The sequence below is a fragment of the Lutra lutra genome, chromosome 8, assembly GCF_902655055.1.
Source record: "Lutra lutra chromosome 8, mLutLut1.2, whole genome shotgun sequence".
NCBI classification, from domain to species: Eukaryota; Metazoa; Chordata; class Mammalia; order Carnivora; family Mustelidae; genus Lutra; species Lutra lutra.
In genome coordinates, this window is record NC_062285.1 from 21,937,306 (window position 1) to 21,958,004 (window position 20,699).

Consider the following 20,699-nt stretch of genomic DNA (forward strand, 5'->3'; position numbering starts at 1 on the left):
ACAACCTATGGAAGGGAATAAAATATTTGCAAACTGCATATCCTAATAGAGGTTTAAGATCTAAAATGTACAAGGAACTTACACAATTCAATAGCAAAAAAAAAAAAAATGACTCAATTAAAAAATAGACAAATAGACCTGAATAGAATTTTTTTCCCCCAAAGAAGATTCAAAAATGGTTAACAAATACAGGAAAAAATTCTCAATGTCACTAATCATCAAGGAAATACAAATCAAAACCACAATGAAATGAGGTATCACCTCACACCTGTTAGACTGGATATTATCAAAAAGATGAGATAAATGTAACAAGGATGTAGAGAAGAGATCCCCTGTACACTGTTCGTGGGAATGCAAACTGATATAGCCCTTATGGAAAACAGCATGGAGGTTCTCCAGAAATTAAAGATAGCCCTGTCATATGATCCAGCAGTCCCACTTCTGGGTATCTATATATATGAAGGCGATGAAATCACTTCTCAAAGGTGGCTCTCCACTCCCATGTTCCCTGCAACATTATTCATAATAGTCAAGGTACAAAAACAACCTACGTGTCCATCAACAGATGACTGCATAAAGAAAATATAGTGTGTGTGTGTGTGTGTGTGTGTGTGTGTGTATGTGTGCGTGTGCATATGGGATTGAATGGATGACATGGTGACTATAGTTGATAATGCTACACTGTAAAACAATTGAGATTTACCAAGAGAGAAGAACTTAAGTGTTCCAACCAGAAAAGAAAAAAAAAAAAGGTAAATATGTGATAAGTGATATGATGTATTAATTAACTTGATGGTGAGAATCCCTTCACAATGTACACCTATGTCAAGCCACCACATTGTATACTTTAAATGTCTTATAATTTCATTTATTGATTATACCTCAATGGAACTGAAGGGGAAAAAAAGCCTAAAAGTAAAAAGAAAAGGTCAAAACTCAAGGTCAACTTTTCAAGGAATTTGAAGGAAATGAGAATATAGCTCTCATATATATATCACTGTTAGATAAAGAACACTAACTTAGAAGATAATCAAAATTTAGTATAGGAACAATTCAGTAATTTTTGAAGTAGGATTTAATTTAGTGGCGTTTTTAAATGCACTCTGACAAATTAACTTTATTTAACATTTTTATTTTGAAAGGAAAATTATCCATCTATGTCAGGTCTGTTTGAGTTTTGTCTTGTTCTTCTTCACACATCAGATAACCCAGGCTCCACGCTTTTCTAGTCACAGTAAAGCAAAATGGCCCCTGGGCACTGTGGGACCTTGAGCTTTTGGAAGAAGAGGTGAACACAATACTCTGGAGAACTGAGAATGACAATCCTAACAATTTAGAATATTAGGGCAGAAAATAAGAAAGACTTGTTCGGCAAATGATTACTTTCTACTGTATTTCTTTAAAACACTGAGGCTACAGTGCTGTAAATTACATTGGGGGGATGATGTTGAGCATTTTGTTATGGTACAAATTATGGAGAAAAATGAACAGGTATCTTCACATTCCATATGATTTAACGTACAGTGTTATTTGTATGACAGTAGTCCAGAGTAGAGGATGATGGCATTTTCTGACATCGATGTGGCACTTACCCATTCGGAGGCATTCCAGAGAAGCTTGACCCCAGTTTCTTGTGTACGAAGATTCGATATAGTAGCAGTGACCGTGGAAAGGAATCCATGCCGTGTGTTCTGACTCTGGGCATCTGCCGGGCAGCTGTGGGGGCTCAGTGGCAGGGATTTCTGTTAATAAAAAGACAGTTCAAATAAAATAAAATCTAAAGTTTCTGTAGTGTGATAGAGTAGAAGCTAAGGAAAATTTTATTGATGATTATTTTTAAGAAGTCCTAATGGTAATTATTTGGATCTGACATTTTTGTTATTGGGTGTTCTTTTTACTTTATCTTTTTGTTTTCATTTTAAATATATTTCAATAGACTGTATTCCGATAGCATAGAAAACAATCAAAGTCATCCTGAAGAAGGCAGATCTATAAATACTTACAAAGATGTTTAGTTCCTTAAAAAAAAGGTCACCTAAAAATAATTTGCCGAGAAAGTCCCCCTTCAAGTCACTCTTTTCTGGAATCCTAAAGCCTAGTAACGCTTGTTAGCTATGACTCATGTCTGTGATATAACGAAATGGGACAGTTAAAACTCTAGGAATGTATCCTTGTCCAGTTCTAGGACTGTATTCTAGGAAAGCTAAAACCATAATCTCACTGACTCTGATTAATCTATATGCACTCTGATACAGATGCTGTTGATATAAAAGGTAATCATAATTTCCTGACAAATCTGACATCATAGATGCAGAGGATAATCTCAATAATAAAAATTCAAAAATCTAAAAAATGCAAATAAACTCTAGCACTAAAGAAAATTTTCTCTCTCTATTATTCAGATCTCTATACATTTGTTTATTCCCAAGTCAGTCTTTTGTTAGGTGTAGGGATAGGTTTTATTATCTTATTCTTAATTCTCCAAAACATGTTACTGTTTAATAATATCAATAGTGGTAGGTATTAGCTTATTGAGAAAAATGTCAAACCCCTTGATTGTTTTTGTGTATTCAATTACCATCTGATCTTTTGCAGAGAAAATAAAAACTTTCATTGCAAGATGCGGTCTTCCAGTAGCCATCAGAATCCAGATAAACGCATGCTGATTTCAGTCTGGGCTCATCAGCAGCCCAGTTAGTGAACCTCATCTTCCATTTGTCAGTCCAAGCATACTCATTATTGGTCTGCAAGAAGAAAAACCACCATTAACAGAGAGTCTCGCCTCATTTCGAAAACACCAGAAAGACCCAGTGAGGAGCAGAAGTATATTTGAGACTACAATTTGACAGTCTCCAACATCTGGGAACAAAAAGTACATTGTCTAACTAAGTTCTACCAACTTAAATTCAGTAAATGTCACCTTTCTTTTAGAAAGACTCTCAGAGTTCCCCATAACTAAACCCTTGGAAACTAATTTGAAAAACACAGACTTCACCTACGTCTTATTCTAAGAAACTCTTTCTTCACAGGTTTTCAGGGTAATACAAATTTTGTCTTTGGAACAAATAAAATGTTTATTATATTATCAATGAAATGATAATGAAAATTAAGTGATTTTCATTGATAGATGTTGGAGAGAAACACTAATCTCTTCTGATTATTGGTTAGCTTTTGAAAAAGTACACATGACAAATGACAGGTGAGATCAGATGGATAAGTAACAGAGGAGCCTAGGTGTCTTGCTTTCCAGTAAGGTGGTCTTCCAGCAAATCATGAGAGTAATTTTTACACAGCCGATTGTTTTATTCAATTTGCACACTTACTTTCTTATTAAATTTAGTAGAATGAATTTATGATCACGTATAAATTAATTAATAACGTCAAAAATATTACTAATCAATAATATCCTCTTAACAGCCTGAGAGATTTTACAAGTAATGCCTAAAAAGATGATATATAGTATTAATGAGATAAATGAATTTTGAAATAATTCAAATAGCTCCCATTTTAACCACATTATTTCATTTACCAAGCCAATTACCAAAGATTTAATGACAAAATCAAAAGCATGTGTTATTCCAAGTTAGGATTTTGTAGTATTCTATCACGTTTAATCACATAATACTTACATAGTCATTAATTCCACAGACATAAGGAAGATAATACTACTGTTTTAATTATAAAGGTTTGGATAGTGGAAAATCCACTTAATCTTTCTAAAAATAAATAAAAGCCTGTTTTAAACTCATGAGAGATCTGTGAACATGTCTATAAGAAGAAAATGAGTCTATAAGAGAAAATGAACTATAAGAAAAGTCAACATAGACACAAAAATGTCTTGCCTAAGTTTCATCATAGAAATCATTATGGAACCGCTTACTTTTAAATGTTCACTTCCCTACTCAGGAATTACTCTGCCAATGAAGTGCACCTTTTTATCTCTGTAGCTCACAATTAGAAGCTCTCTCAAATCTGACACCAACCTGCTTTCTAGTTCTAGCTCCTTCTGCCTTTTTGTCTCTTCGTGGTACTCCTTCTTTATGTCCAGCCATCCCAGACCACATCTATAAAGCCCACTTTCTCTGAGAAGTCTTCTTGACCTTCTACCCTCACTCAACCCATACCTTTTGTCTCCTCTTATTAGCGCTTTTATACAACTCTCTTCGACATTTTCCATCTTGTCCCTTAGTTACTTGCAGTCATCACTATTCTATTAGGAACTCTGCCGGCTGGCTAGCTAAATAGAGGGAGGACAGATGGCTCACAGGGCATCAGAGAAGACTCATTATAGGGATATTTTGGCAACTTCATCACCACTCTTCTTCCCGTGCCCGCTGCCTCCGCCCACCACTCCAATGCTCCACCAACCTGCCTTTTTCTTTTATGCAACACAGAGAATTGACTGCAGTGAAATTCTTCACACAACTTTAGGACCAGGGCTTGTCTCGACAAAGAAAAAGTGCCTCATGATCCAGGAACCATGCCCTGATCTGCTTTCTTAATTCCGATGGCATAGTTGTAATTGGGACACCAGAAAGGAGTAAGTTAATAAATAAAAGTGCTTAGATGCAGAATCTAATTTTCATATTCAAAAGCAATATTATAGTTAATATAAGCTACATAAATCTTAGTTTGATTTCTGACAGATATCACCAGCTTGCTAGATCCTTGAAGGCATTGGGGTCCTTGCAAGATTAGGTCTAGTTCACATTCACATCATTCACATTGCCCGGCACAGTGTCTTACATGTAACAAATATCCAACAGAATGAATAGAAAGAGAATCGTATTTAATCACAATTAACCAATCAAGTCAAGTCACACATGTTCCCGGCATCTTACCAAGTTACTGTTCAGGGCGATCCACACAGGTTCATTAAATTTTTGCATTTGCATCCATGCAAATGCGTTACTATAGGGATCTAGAATGCTAGCAATAAGGGAACTGTGAAGCTTGCAATACTTCTCTGCTTCATGCCACTCTAACTTTAATTTCATGAGTGAATAGTTACTTTCACCATATTTAACAAAGCCATCTGTTGGAATTGTTGTTGGAGGATTAGGCAGGGAAGAGTCTGGAACAAAAAGATTCATTTTTCATTAGCATTATCAATAACCATTTCTTTGAGGGTTAATGGCACACGTCGTCTATTACCATATCTCATACATTATAAAGATAATCAGGATAGCATAAATCTAAACCATCAGGTGTTAAAAATATTTTCATGAGTCATTTCACACCAAAAAACAAAGCTCTGTTTTTTAATCAGTATGGCTGGTTGAATGAAATAATTTCCAAACTGTATTTAGACCATTAATATAGATATGTAATCAAGTTTCTATATTTAAAAAAAATGAAAAAAAAAAAACCCCAAAGGCCTACAAATTCAATGAGATCTAGTATCTGAATGAAAGAAATGGCACAGTTTAATTCCATCGATTAAAGAATATCTACCATCCTGTCATTACTAATCTTTGTTTTACCATCTTGGTCATATTTCAAGGTCACCAACAGAGCTTCCTCCCTCTCCTCTGTCCGCTGCACCCTCTCCATGAATTTGCATCCATTTTATCTATTTGACTCTACCTGTTAGTAATGGACCTTCCAGAGCCTGCTTTAAGTTTTGGCATGAAGCCAGACACAAGTCCTGGGTCATTTAACCTTTATCTCAGGATCAGCCTCTTCCCCTACTGACGATTGCTTACACCCTTCATCCAGGGCTCCCATATCTTGACCAAACCGACTCAGGGGATAGAGCCTAAAACAGAGTCACTTTGGCTTACTGAACTTTTCCCCTCAGTCTTCCAGTATGTGTTTCTAATGGCTGTTTAAGGCCCACCCATCCTTTGTGCCCCTTACTGTCAACACCCCAAAAAAGAGTTTCTTTCTGTGTCCCTTAATGGATGCCCTAAAGTGAGAGGTTAGCAAATGACAGCCAGAGGGTGAAATCTGGCCTGTTGTCTGTTTTTGTAGCCAGTGAGCCAAGAATGGCTTTTAATTGGCTGACAAAAATAACAACAATTAAATAAAAATAATATTTTGTGACATGTAAACATTGTATGAAATTCAAATTTGTGTCCATAAATAAAGTTTTATTGGAACCCAGCCACATCCACTTGTTTACATGTTGTCTGTGACTGCCTAGCACCATGTCAGAGCTGAGGAGTTGCAACAGAGAATGTATATTTGCAGCCTAAAATATTTACAGTGTGTCTCTCTACAGAAAAAAATTGCCAACTCCTATTTTAGGGTTCTAGATGTCCTTGCCTACCAATTTTGTCTCGGCTAATTCTCAGACGTGTTCCACTATAATACCGACCTAATCTACCATCTGCCTTGTTCTGTCACTATCCAAATGCCAAACGTGCTTTTGATTACACCTAGTATGGTAATGACTTCATTTCGGCCAAGGCAGCTTCCCTTTTCTTCTGCTGTTGCTGCCACCTTGTGTTGGTAGAAGAATATCAGTAAACCAAGAGACTCCGGGGACACCTGGGTGGCTCAGTTGGTTAAGCAGCTGCCTTCGGCTCAGGTCATGGTCCCAGGGTCCTGGGATCGAGTCCCACATCGGGCTCCTTGCTCGTCAGGGAGCCTAATTCTCCCTCTGCCTCTGCCTGCCATTCTGTCTGCCTGTGCTCGCTCTCTCTCCCTCTCTCTCTCTGACAAATAAATAAAATCTTTAAAAAAAAAAAAAAAACTTAAAAAAAAAAACAAAACCAAGAGACTCCGACCAGCACCCTTCACGTGGTACGTACAGTCTGTAGAGACTGAATGATCTTACTGTTTCCCAACTTGTGGAGGTCTGGGTTTGTCTTAATACCCATGGAGAATGTGGGGACCACTAAAAGTGCCAAATGAGACTTCAAGTAAAGCTTTAAAAAGTTTCACGGAAGGCTATATGCAATTAGGAAATAGCTCATCTGTCCAATTTGTTTATTAAGACATTTATAAAATGACTAAAGAAAAACTAAACTATTGAGAAGTTATTTTCAGGTGGTTGGATTGTGGGTAATATTTTTTATGCTTTTCTTTATAATTTTCTTTATGCTTTTCTGCATTTTCTAAAATGTCAACAAAGAACATGTGTTACATATTTTTTTTAAATGGGGGTTCTATTCACATACATACATGAATATATATATATATATATATATATATATATATGAATAAAATCATGAAGGTATGTGTGAATGATAATAAGTACTTTTTTATCTTTAATAAGCTTTTCTTAGTGGGAAATATTCTATCACTTATGTTTATAATAAGAAGAAAAAGATTTTCAAAAAGCTTATGAGTCAGCATTCACTCCTGGAAAGATATTCCCTCCTTTCCTCAAAACATGGGCACAGATGGCATGTGTACTTTTCTGATGGCCTAAAATTCTGCAGCCATAGGACAGAGCATAGAGGGAAAAGCAACAGGTCCTAGACCAGCTTTTGAATTAATGAAAGCTTAGAATTTCTGCAGCACTTTTCAATCATCTGAAAATATCTCAAGCGATTTTCACTTATGGTCATTAGTTGACCGTAGTTGCCTGATTCCCTGGAGAGTGTTGGAAAGTCAGTTTGATGTATTAGAACAAGTACCTTCTAGTTCAAACTCACAAAGAGCTGTTCCCAGAATGAAAGCAGCCCCCGCACCTGCACCCTCCTCTCTAAACCACCTTTTAATTTCTGGCCCTCTTTTTGTGTAACTAGACATTTGTATTCTTCTTTCACTGGACACTAAAGTGTGTGCAACCATAATCCGGACTCTAAGCAAATATGCACATTTTCTGTTTATTTTTGTGTAACTGCAGAGCTTCCTAAGATACAAAGTGAAACACAAATCAGGTATCTACATTTTTAGGGGCACCTGGCCGGCTCAGTTGGTAGAACAAGCAACTCTTGATCTTGGGGTTGTGAGTTCAAGCCCCACACTGGGTACACTCTTAAAATCATAAAAAAAAAAGACATCTACATTTTTAAAGGCAGAGAATACAGAACTGATGGGGCATATATGATGTTCTGTGCCAATGGTTCTCAAATTACGCAAGCAGAACCGAAGTATTCTTACTGTGACATTGTTAAAAAGGAACAGGTAGACGAGTATCCTATATTTCTTATGAAGTTAGAAAAAGTTCCAATTTCAAGGGTAATCTGCACAAATTTTTTTGGTAATGGATGAAGGGTTACACTCATGAATAGTTTCTAGAAAATGTCACCTTTTCTCTTGATCACAGGTTGCGGTGAGAAACAAACAATGTGCTTGGGAATGGCCATTCTTTAAATAAAATTTTATGTTTTTAGAGCCATTTAAGGTTTAGAGCAAAATTGAGAAGGAGATCATTTTTTAAAAATATCTTAAGGGCCACCTGGGTGGCTCAGTGGGTTAAGCCTCTGCCTTCGGCTCAGGTCATGATCTCAGGGTCCTGGGATGGAGCCCTGCATTGGGCTCTCTGCTCAGCAGGGAGCCTGCTTCCCCCTCCTCTCTGCCTGCCTCTCTGCCTACTTGTGATCTCTCTCTATCAAATAAATAAATAAAATCTTAAAATATATATATATAAACCACCCCGCTCTATGGGCAGGCGAGGTTTGGGAGAACCTACCTGGAAGGGTCTGGCATATGTAACCTCGTTTACTCTCACATGTGTCATCCATCCATTTTCCTGCATCCCTTGATTTCCCTCCAATAATAACCACACAGTCAGCCTGTACATTTGTGGAGAAAGAAAAATAAAAATTAGCGTGAATCAATAATTGTTTTAATCAATTCATTAATAAGTCAAGAAAAAAACCCTCATTCTTAACCACCAAATTTAAAGATTATCCTGATTCATTTATAGTCACATTCAATTCATCCTTTTTTACAGGAAACTGCTTGCACTTTCCAAGTGAATCTCTCACACTGAATTCTTGCTATTTTTAATTTAAAACCAGATAGATTGGGATGATTTTAGAGACAGGCCTGAGAAACTTTGCTATCAGAAATGGTATACATCTCTATCAAAGTTTAGCAATCAAATGTTAGGAGAATAATATCTTCTCCATATAAATTCTCATGTCTCAAACCCCAAAACAGGTATCCTACTGTCAAAGAGAAATGAGTATAATCTATGTTTCTTCATTGCTAATTTAATTTATGCAATTATCATTATGGATTCAGAGCAAATGGCTGGTATGTAACTAGAAAGTTTCACATGTTATTTGCAAAGTTACATGGACATATGCCAGTCTGGAAAGACTTTCCTATTTTTTGTTGTGGATATGTTTACAATACCAAACTTCCAGAGGACAGTCTATGAGCCATAGCAAGTAAAGAAAAACTTGTACCTGCCAGAGTTTTCATCCAGGGTCAGATGAAGTCTTTGATTTATCATGTGTTGCACTTCTTTACCTATAGGCTCTAGCAATTAGAGCTCACATCTATAATATCTGACATTGTACTAAGTACTAGATGCATATTAATTCCTGTAAGCTCACAGTCATCCTTAGTGGTTGGTCCTAGGGTATGCCCAGTTCATAGATGAGAGATATGAGGTGCAGGTTCATTGAGGCACAGGTTAACTTGCCCACAGTTATTCAGCTAATAAATAAGAGTTAGGATTCAAACCCCAGGCAGCCTGTCTCCTGGCACAGATGACAGCACTACACTATCTTGCTTCTCAACAAATGAGGAATGCAAAGCGTGCTATGAGCAGGAGTGCTCCCCAGGATTTCTTTTTGGTAAAGAGCCACAAAGGAAGGAGAGATTGGGTATTATCTTGAACAGACAGGATGACTGAAATTTCTCTCCCACGCAGCCATGAAGAGCTAGGCCAGCATGCCAGTGATGCAGAGGAGAAAGATGGAAAGAGCCCCAGTTCTCAGATCCCTGATCCACAGCTTGTGCTGCTCTAGCTGCCTTTGCAACCGCCCTGCCCCCAGCCTCATTATTCCATGAACTTCAACTCCTAGGAACTCCCAGTCCCACATTTAGATGCTCCGTTCATTCCCATCTTCCCTCTTGGCTATTCTTATCTTCCATTATGCTGGCTTACAGCCCCATGCTCTGCTCCAGAAAACCTGTACAGAGTAAGCATGTTTCCACCACAGAACCTGTATAAAGAGATCTCTCACACTCTCTCTATCACACTGTAGTGAATCCTTGTCACTTTTCAAGTCCTGAAATTGTAACAACACAGTATGTGTTTTTGATTCCATTTTTGTGAAATAAACTTTCTATTTTTCACGTACTAAGAAAAAGTCTAGAAATAAATTCAACAAAAAATTAACAGTGTTTTTTTCCCTGGGTGGTGAGATTATAGATTTTTTGCTTCTGTTGTTTCTGCTTGTCTTTATGTTCTCAAAACAAAACAAAACAAACTTGGGCAACAATAATTTTTTTTTTTTTTTTTTTTTTTTTTTTTTTTTGCTTTACACAAAATTAACCCCTCACACAAATTTTTCTAAGCAAACCTCACCTCACTCCATTCTACTTTAACTTCTTCGGTAAGTTTCTAGCCCTCATGAATGTTATGAAGATTCAAAGAATTTCTCAACAGAAAATCACTGACCTATCATCTAAACATATCTACCCTACACAGAGCTCACCCAATTAACTATCATAAAGGTACCATTTTGATCAGATCATTTTTTGCTCTAACCTTTTCTCACTGCCCATCTGACAAAGTCCAAACTCACTCCTGAAGGGACTAAATTTCTCTAAATTCTGCTGTCAACCTTCCAAAGTTTACTTCTACTCCTTTTCTGTCTAAAAGCCCTACTATAACCCAAGTCATTTACTCCTACCCAGACCCACCTGCTGCTCTTTTTTTTTTTTTAAGGATTTTATTTATTCACTTGACAGACAGAGATCACAAGTAGGCAGCGAGGCAGGCAGAGAGAGAGAGAGGGAAGCAGGCTCCCCACTGAGCAGAGAGCCCGATGCGGGGCTCGATCCCAGGACCCTGAGATCATGACCTGAGCTGAAGGCAGCGGCTTAACCCACTGAGCCACCCAGGCGCCCCCTGGTGCTCTTTTCTTGAAGACTTTATTTACCTTGCCCACTTCATGGTTTTCCCCACCCCACATACCCAACTTCCCAGATCATTGTTTTAGACCTCTTGAGGAAAAGACCCAGAGCTGATTTTTTTCCCTCTCATATTCCTTCTCTTCATCAAACGAGAGCCTCCCTAAGTGAGTACTGACTGACTAGATCACTCTATCCCACAGTAAGCTTCTTTCCTCCTGCCTCCTACAGGGCTCTATAACTGAGCCTGTCACCACACACTCACACTTTGTACTCTCGTCTTTCCTATATCAGACTTGCGGTCTAACATAAATGTTAGGCTTCTTTAATGTCAGAACAGAAGCTGCTGTTTCTTCATGTTTTTCTCAAAACCTAGTGTGGTGTTTAACATGGACCGATTGACTGTTCAATGATGCCAGATTAAAAGTACGAAAATAAACACCCCTCTGTCTCTTAGATTAACGTGTGAGAGCAGCTAGCAGTGTTTGGCACATGATCAATCCCCTATGAATGGGAGATAACTTCTACCTTTAGAAGGAGTCATAGTTGCACTAATACTACAAGCTTGAAGAGTTTCGAGGCAGCTGATACAAATAAAATTGGCAACTCTGGGCTCAAGTGTACATCCTGACCAAAACACAGATCTGGAATGGAGCTGGTTTTCCCATCCCTTGAGACCGCCACCACCTACGCCACAAGCTGAAGAGTTTGTAATTGAATTTATACCCTTTCCCTCAAGGCGGGCTGAGTCGGAAACACTTAAGATCTGCAAGAATGAACCAGATCAAGAACTCCGGTAGATGTTTCACGGGTGAATCAACAATCTGCTACCCTTAAGCAGGCCGACCGTACGCAGAGAGGTGACCTGAAACTCATATTTACATCTTCGTAGGAAAGACTGCTCCTTCTTCCTCCAGGATAACCTTTCCCCCAGTTTGTATAATGAACTCCTCGCCCATCCGTCCAAAGGAACGTGTGCTCTGAATTCACATCATTCAGCCCAGTCCAGGCATTAAACGTGGAGTCCTTCATATGATAGGTAAGAAATGCTGAAAGAAAGTTCCACAAGAGAATTTTAACCTTTGGGGAAAAATACTCAAAATACAGAAAATATTCAAAATATGTAAGTTTAAAATACTGAGTACATGACTAAGGTTTGTTGTTTTTTTTTTTTAAGATTTTATTCATTTATTTGACAGAGATCACAAGTAGGCAGAGAGGCAGGCAGAGAGAGAGAGAGGAGGAAGCAGGCTCCCTGCTGAGCAGAGAGCCCAATGCGGGGCTCGATCCCAGGACCCTGGGAACACGACCTGAGCTGAAGGCAGAGGCTTTAACCCACTGAGCCACCCAGGTGCCCCTGTGACTAAGGTTTTTATTACTGTTTAAAACCACTTACCATGAAAACAAACACATTCTAACCCTTACATTCCCCTTATCACTTCAGTTTGTACTTTGGAAAGTTTCGTATAATCAAAGTCGAGGTTTTATCTGGGCCATTGCAGATAGCTGGACAGGCTGGGCCGTGCCCAGGGGCAGTGGGGTACTGGGACAAGGGTGGCTGAGTCCATCCCTTGCTCGGGGAGTGCCATGTCATACCCCCTTCCCCCAATCTGGGCTGGGGCTGCCTGCTGGCCTACAGGAAGCGCTAGTGTTTCTAATTCACACACACTCATCCTAGGAGTTAGCAGGTTTCCTGATTCTTTAGATAAGATAACCCTAGGAAGGCAAACAGCGCTCTTAACCCAGAAAAGATCTAAAAATGAAACCTACTTGTCCAAACAAGATGCTTGAGGCTATCAAGTTATCACCACACTGGATTTCCAAACCAAAAGAGCTCCCTTTGGCAGCAACCCTTAAGGGGCCAGCGGCATCCACCCCATGTGCTCGAACCCGGGGGTGTGTATGTGGCGGGGGGGGGGGGGGTATCACTCGCATCATTACGAGAGAAGATCTAGAAAAATGCAGCAAATGTAGAGCTAGTGTGGCCTTCTGCTTCCTTGCCCGTTCTGTGGCAGAAAGGAGGGTGGCAAGTGCCCAGAAGCTGTAAAAGGCTTCAATGAACACGTGCCCCATCCCGTGTGCGTTTGCCCGTGAGCATGCGTCCCACACCTCCCAGCCACCCCCATGGCTGGCAGCCTCTCGGGCCAGGAGCTAAGGCTGCCCAGGTGAATGAGCACTAGCTCGACAGAACAATTTCCCAACACCTCTGCTTAAACCCAGGCTCCTGAATGCGAATGGGATATGGAGTGACTGAGCATCCGGGTTACTCCAAGAAAACACAAAACAGAGAAGCTGTTTACTCATGAAACAAACAATTCCACGGAAGGGCCACTGTTACGTGTTTATTCTCCTGTTAGAGTATATTCTCCCTCTGCTCAGGAATTTGCTTATTTCTCAACTAAAGGTTAAGAAAAAAAAATTTCTTTTCAAAATTTTTCAGGGGGAGAAGAGCATGGCTAGATATTTATTTTGGTTTTGCTTTATTGCCTAAATAAGATCTTAACTTTCCCCATCCCCAAATTAAAATGAATGTGGAAAAGCACTACTTGCCAATATTTCAGCACTGACTTTTTTTTCTGCCAACAACCACAATAAGAATTCAACGTGTGCCGGTTTTGCCAGGAATAATGTTATTTTATCTGAAAATTGTTTCCTTCTGCACATCTCTATTACCCAGCTTCTAATTCTGTGATGCCAGGAATCAGCACTTTGTGGTTAAGAGAAGAAATCAATTATTATGTTTCTCTGCTGGGTAGTTAAGCCCAAAATATGGTAGTCCAGTTAGAGAAATATTCTATTCTGTTCTATTCTATTCTATTCTGAAAATGTTTCTATTGTGTGTGATGGTTTAACCATCACAGACCATTTCTTTCAGGATCTGGCAAGTTCTGAACTTGACAAAGGCTCTCAGTGAAACCTTGGTTGATTTATTAAATCTCGTGTTCGAAGAGAGACCATGACAGCATTTACAGAGGAGAGGAAACATTTGAGTGAGGGCTATAGAAGTTTCCTGGGTCTTTCTTCTTTGTATATTTTCGGAGACATGTAAATGATTCTGGAAGTCAGAGAATACCAAAACCAAAAGGGAGCCTGAAATTATGCAGTTCCTCATCTCCCCCTCAAGATCTCACATAAATTCATTCATAAAAATATTTACTGAACATCTTTCCTACTACGTACCAGTCAGTCTGTGTGACTCTACAGCAGCCAACTGAAAACTTTCCAAGGTAAGCCTTTTCACAGCCCTTTAGAGAAATTATAAAGTTCTAATTATGGGAATGGCCTCCCGATTTGGAGCCTAAATCTATTTCTTTGCAACAGCCCTTCATTGGTGCTAAGTCTTCATTCTGGAACAATACAGGTCCACATCTTCTCTTTTCAAAGCCCACACCCTCTCTTTTCCAGGCTGTGAAAACTGAAGATCTTTCAAACATGACTCCCTTGCTGCTGCTGTGGCTTCCAAACCCTCTATGGATCTAGTAACATCATCTGGCTGGTCTGCTGGTGGTCAGTATTGTCCTTCAGGTGACGAGTCACTCATTTAGCTTAGTCTGTTTCCAGTAAGGTGGCCATGGAAAGACCATGCAAGATTGGTCAACTCTCTTTCTCTTGACCCGCTATATGGATATGGTCCGTTTTCTCTTTCAATATTTTCTTCAAACCTCTGGTTTATCCTTAATGGGTTTTTTTTGGGGAGGGGGAAGTCTCAATTTGTTCAATGTTCCTATTTAAAATTACTTTTATTGCATTTATAAAATTAGTTTTATTGCATTGTGATTAAAGTGATTAGAAGTGCAATAAATTAACAATTTTCCATTTCACTCCTAGAACTACTCTACTTCTTTGGCTCTTTGGGGAATAAACCAGTTTGGTGGAAACAGAACAGAATGTAAGTCGAAGAGCCAGTTTGATTCCTTAGCAACGGGCTCCCGGAACACCACTTCCTCACTCACAAGTGGGGTGATGATAACTGACTTCACAGAATTGTCCTAACAATGAAAAGGTTCTTTTCAATGCCCAGGGCGGTGCCTACAACTGAATAAAATCGTTCTCCCTGTGTCTTTGGGTTTTCTCCCCTGCCAGTGTTCACTCTGGAAAACCAAAGTATCATTTACTATCAGCAGGGGGAAAAGTTACATATTTAAATGCATCACTAGATGTACAAGTCTGCATACCTTGCTCTTTTTCATTGCGGATCGATACCAGATTTCCCCCAAATCCTATGCAAGCTTTCCGTGCCTCTTGCCAATTTTTTCTTTCTTCTTCAACAAATCCAAAGATTCTGAAACACTTGGATGAAAGAGGGAAAAAAGGGACTAAATAAAGATACTAGTGTTTGCTCTAAAGATTGAAAATTTTTCATGAAGCTGATAGCTACGCATAAATTTTCTACAACCAAATAGAGATCCAAAAGGTTAAGTGAGATTTGTCACCCATGAACTTCCTTTGCAAAGTTTTTTTCTTCCTTAGAAGAAAGGACACACCCATTTGGAGACTATCTCCAAGCATACTCTCCATTTCCATAAGGAATTTGGCATAGGAACCTCTATCTATTCTTGCCTAAAATTTTCTAAAGTCATTGGTAAGCCAAAGTTACCTCTGAGCTGAAAGATGTGCATTATCGCTCTCTGTATTGATCAATGCCAAGACTACAACTAATATTCTTAGTACCTTGTTATTGTAAAAATTCCAGCCTTCCTTGCAACCTCCTGGGACTGAAGGCACCGTTGGAATAACCGTGGCATTGATGCTGCTGTTATGTCTCTGGCAGATGAAGGCATTTGGATAACCACAATTAATGTCATTCCAGAACCCTGGCAAAGGACAAAGTAGCCAAGTTAGACTTACATGTTTGCATTTAAAAACATTCTTTTAAAAAAACATACTTATGTTTTATAAAGATTCTCAGAGGGCGCCTGGGTGGCTCAGTGGGTTAAGCTGCTGCCTTCGGCTCAGGTCATGATCTCAGGGTCCTGGGATCGAGTCCCACATCGGGCTCTCTGCTCAGCAGGGACCCTGCTTCCCTCTCTCTCTGCCTGCCTCTCTGTCTACTTGTGATCTCTCTCTGTCAAATAAATGAATAAAATCTTAAAAAAAAAATAAAAAAAATAAAGATTCTCAGAAATGGCTGAGATACAAACATTTTTACACAAGTGACTAGAAAGATCTATGCCCTGTTCTTTTGTTCTTTCACTTAAACTGGTAATAGTTCAACTTTATAGAGAGCTTCCTATGAGCCCAGAATAAACTCAGTGTTGTAGATGTATCATCTAAATAGCCACTAAGAGCTAATAACAATAATCTAATAATACCTAAACTTAGCTATACCAAGCATTTGCTTACTGTTTTAGGTATATTACATCTTTAATCTACTCAACAACAGGTAAGTTCTGCCATGATTCTCATTTTACAAAGATGTAGAGAGAGATAAAAGAGATAGATAAATATTTTGGATATTTTGCTCAAATCAAAACATGAAGAAATGTTACATAAAATGAGAAGAAAGATGTCTGTGTCATGTAGTAGAGCAAATGTCAAGCTTCCATTCTCACAAATCAAACAGTGATGCTACTGAAATTAAACTTCTTTTTCTCTGCTTTTCTTGCCTGATTGAAGTGCATGACTTGCTAGCTTTAGTCTAGGGTTAGGGTAGGGTCGACTCAACATGCCACAAGGCAAACTCAAGATTTTTATAGTCTACCTGAATTTGAGTACATGGTCACGCAGTTTTCATCGTCATTTGCAAAATTAGGTTCACCTGTAGCCCAAGCCACATAATCCACTTTGCTTCCATCCATCCAACTGGAAAAGAAAATCAGGCAGTTAGCAAAAATTATCCAAACATTAGGATAACTGGTTACAGCTTGGTGTGGGGAATGGATTAGTCAATGAAGATGAACAGGGCACAGGATCTTAAGCAAACAGAAGAGAAGATTCTAGAGAGACCAGCAGGAAAACTCCCAAGTGGTTGGTGCTTCCTGTGGCATTTTGCTCCTCTTCAGCAACCCAATGTCTTGGCTCCTCTGTCTTCTTTTCCCTCCCTGGAAGAAGCTACCTTTCTTTAGTCTTGAAGTGAGAAAGGTCATGGAGATCCCAGTTTCTCTGGAAGGGGACCAGAAGCAAACAGCCTCTCCAAGTACTTATTAGGCACGATTCCCACAAAACAAAACCACCCATAGAGAAAGACCAAGAATTCAGAGTTTCTCATTATGCCCATACTCTGATTTTCATGTTTATTCTAGGTTTCTCCTAAGGTATGTGGGCTGATGTTTATTTTCATAAATTATGGAAATTCAGGGACTGTGAGCTGGAAAGAGAGCAAGAGATCATCAAATGCGACCCTCTCATTTTAGAGATGATTAAAACGGTGCTTGCCCGAAGAAGCATCAAGCATTTCTGATGTTTAAAAATAATGAGTGTGAGTTTGGATCTCTATCTCAAAAATGGCAATTAATGGTCACACAGAACCCATGTGGCTAAAACATCTGTGCCTGAGCCAGGAAGACATACCTGCTCTTCAAACTCAGGAGAACATGTATATTAATGAACAAGGAAAGAAACCCCAAAAATGTACTAATTTCCTCCCTCCCACAGCTTTTCCTGGCCCCTGTATCTAATAGAAAACAGTACAGTCATTCCTTTGAAGGGAAAGCATTTCAAGCAGTTGAAAGGGTATTTCAAAGTAATGCTGTGAAAGCATAAGTGGGGAAACATAAAAGGACCCTTTAATTCTGTGTACCAAGGATAGTCCAAATGGGAATCATAATTTTCCAAAATAAGTTCAGTATTCATATACATATAATACATCTTCTTAGTAGATCACTGGCTAACATGTGATGATACCCTAAAACCAAGATAGGTGGAATTATGCAAGATTAAATCTTAAGTTAAAGTTGAGTTGTTTGAGAATTATGATGTTGAAAATGTTGAACAGGATTTTTAAAAAAATTCTTTTTGTCTTTTTAAAGACACTTTTTAGGCAAAATAGATTCTCTGCAGACTGACAGAGACAAGAGGCCACAGTGAAGCAGATTAGCTCCCTCCAGTCACTCTTGGCGGGGTCCCATCAAAGTGGTGTCACCAGCTGGGCTGCGTGCAAGCAGCCCAGACGAGGGCCAGCACCACTCCAGGGTGAGTCCTGCTCAGGGAGAGAGGAAGAGAACCACATGCCAGTCTGACCGGGAGCAGGCAGCTAATCTGACTGCAGGCCCCGCCCAGCACCCAAAGCTTCAGGGGACCACATAGAGAGAGTGCCTGCAGTTTGGTGCTACTTCATCTCTGGTAAACTCCCAGTCTGACTCAACTCAAGCACAAGGCAGCCCCCATCTGGACCACTAACACCACAGGGACCAGACTCTGCCCACAATAGGCAGAGAGCCATCACAGACTGGACTGAAGGCAAATATAGCTCCGCCACAATGGTAGGAACCCCTGTAGTAACACACATAGGTGACAACCCTGAAGCACCATTTTCTGGTGAAAAGGAGACATTGCACTGCAGGACCTCTTCTTCATAAAGCCGCCACTATCAAGTGTGGGAGGCATAGCTGACTCTCCTAATGCAGAGAAACAGACACAACAATAGACAGGACGAGGAGAGAGAGGAATATGTCCCAAATGAAAGAGCGGAACAAAATCACAAGAGACCTAAACAAAATGGAGATAAGAAATATGTCTGATAGAGAATTTAAAGTAATGCTCAAAACAATACTCAATAGGCTTGAGAAAAGAGTGCAAGACCTCCAGGAGATCCCCTACTAAGAGACAGGAGATGTAAAAAAGAACCAACTAGAGCTATTGGACTCACTAAATGGAAATAAAAATAGACCACCTGGAATAAATAGCAAATGACAGGAAGCAGAAGAACAGATTAGCCACCTGGAGGACAGAGTTCTGGGAAGTAATCAAGCTGAACAGATGAGAGGGGAAAAACACACAAAATGAGAATAGATCCAGGGAATTCAGCGACGCTGTCAAGCACAACAGTCACATGACAGGGATCTTAGAAGGAGAAGGGCAAGAAAAGGGGGCAGAAGATTTGTCTAAAGAAATAATAGCAAAAATTTCCTGGGAAAGGAAAGAGAAATCCAGAGGCACAGACAACCCCCAACAAAACTAACCCAAAGAGGCCTGCACCAAGACACAAAGTAAATAAGTTGGCCAAAAGCAGTGATAGAGAATTTTAAAAGCAGCAAGCGAAAGGAAAGCAGTGACATACAAGGGAAACCTCATATGGCTATCTGTGGGTTTTTCACCAGAAACTCTGCAGGCCAGAAGAAAGCAGCATGATAAATTCCAACTGCTAAAAGGAAAAAAATCTACAGCCAAGAATACTCTATCCAGCAAGGCTTTCACTTAGAATAGAAGGAGAGAGAGAGTTTCTTAGAAAAACAAAAGTTAAAACCAAAACCAGCCATGTCCCTGTCACACATGATGCCATCGGTCTGTGGGTCCCAAATTCACAATCCAGCTGCCCTCCTGCCCGAGTCAGCATGCATGACCTGCCACCTACTCAATGCCAAGTTAACACACCTTCACCTCAGATTGCCAAGGGCTCAAACTGACACTCTTCCCCTCAAATTCCAGCCCCTGTACTCAAGTTTGTGCACAAAAGTCAGCCTTAATATAATGGCAGAATGAAGCAACCCAAACTGTGATACTAATTCTGTGGAATACACAATGGATAAAAGGAGTGTGCTAGGCTGAGAACATTGCCAACAAGCACACCAAAGAACAATACATATAGCATGATTCTGGTTAGTAAAACAAACAAACCTGGGAAAAATAAAACAGGATGAAACCAGAGAGGGAGACAAGCAATAAGAGACTCTTCTTAAGCAAAGGAAACAAACTTTGGGTTGTTGGAGGGAAGGTGGGTTGGGGGATGGGGTAGCTGGGTGATGGGCATTAAGGGGGGCACTTGATGGAATGAGCACTGGGTGTTCTATGCAAATGATGAATCACTGAACTCTACCTCTGAAACTAATAGTACGCTATATGTTAATTAATTGAATTTAAATTAAAACAAGGAAACCCACACACACAAAAAAATTAAAAAAGATGCTTTGCAGATTGAGAATTCAGTAGGATTTTAAAAAATGTATTCAGCAAAACCAGTCTCAAAGTAACTCTTAGATGTTTATCAAATCACTCTCTGAAGCAAAGTTGTTTCATTTTGATGTACTTACATAAACTTTTTATCCAAGCTGATCAGTAAGCCAATAAAATATGCTGGTTGTGCGTCATTCCTGTTTACCTAAAAGGCAGAAGTTTACCTATAGTTCATTCCTTACTTATATAATAAGTAAATTCTTTTTTTTTTAAGATTTATTTATTTATTTGAGAGACAGAGAGAGCATGAGCAGGGGGAGGGGGAAAGGGAGAGGAAAAGAGAGAATCTCAAGCAGACTTTGTGCTGAGTGTAGAGCCCAGTGTGGGGCTGGATCTCAGGACCCCAAGATTATGACCTGCACCAAAACCAAGAGTTGATGCTCAACCAACTGAGCCACCCAGGCACCCCTATAATAAGAAAATTCTTAAATAAACCCTATTTATTAATGAGGCAGCCCATTTGGGACATTTTCTAAGGGAGGATTCATGCAGAAATTTTGTTGTACATTCAGAGTTCTGTTTTTCATAGAAATAACAAGAAAAATATTGCGGTGCTTGGTTAAGTCAGAGGAGCATGTGACTCTTGATCTTGGGGTTGT

General features: G+C 39.4%; 1 protein-coding gene across 4 annotated transcripts in view; it reads right to left on the reverse strand.

Moving 5' to 3' along the window:
- MRC1 (mannose receptor C-type 1) overlaps window positions 1–20,699 on the reverse strand; it is a 122,579-nt gene that overhangs the window by 12,618 nt on the left and 89,262 nt on the right. For all 4 annotated transcript variants that reach the window (XM_047741189.1, XM_047741190.1, XM_047741191.1 and 1 more), the window contains 9 exons: window positions 20,178–20,245; window positions 16,691–16,791; window positions 15,661–15,803; window positions 15,165–15,279; window positions 11,872–12,038; window positions 8,588–8,690; window positions 4,842–5,074; window positions 2,579–2,744; window positions 1,593–1,742 (listed from right to left, as the gene is read on the reverse strand). In XM_047741189.1, coding sequence (XP_047597145.1) covers window positions 1,593–1,742; window positions 2,579–2,744; window positions 4,842–5,074; window positions 8,588–8,690; window positions 11,872–12,038; window positions 15,165–15,279; window positions 15,661–15,803; window positions 16,691–16,791; window positions 20,178–20,245 — 1,246 coding nt within the window. The remainder of the gene's footprint in view (window positions 1–1,592; window positions 1,743–2,578; window positions 2,745–4,841; window positions 5,075–8,587; window positions 8,691–11,871; window positions 12,039–15,164; window positions 15,280–15,660; window positions 15,804–16,690; window positions 16,792–20,177; window positions 20,246–20,699) is intronic.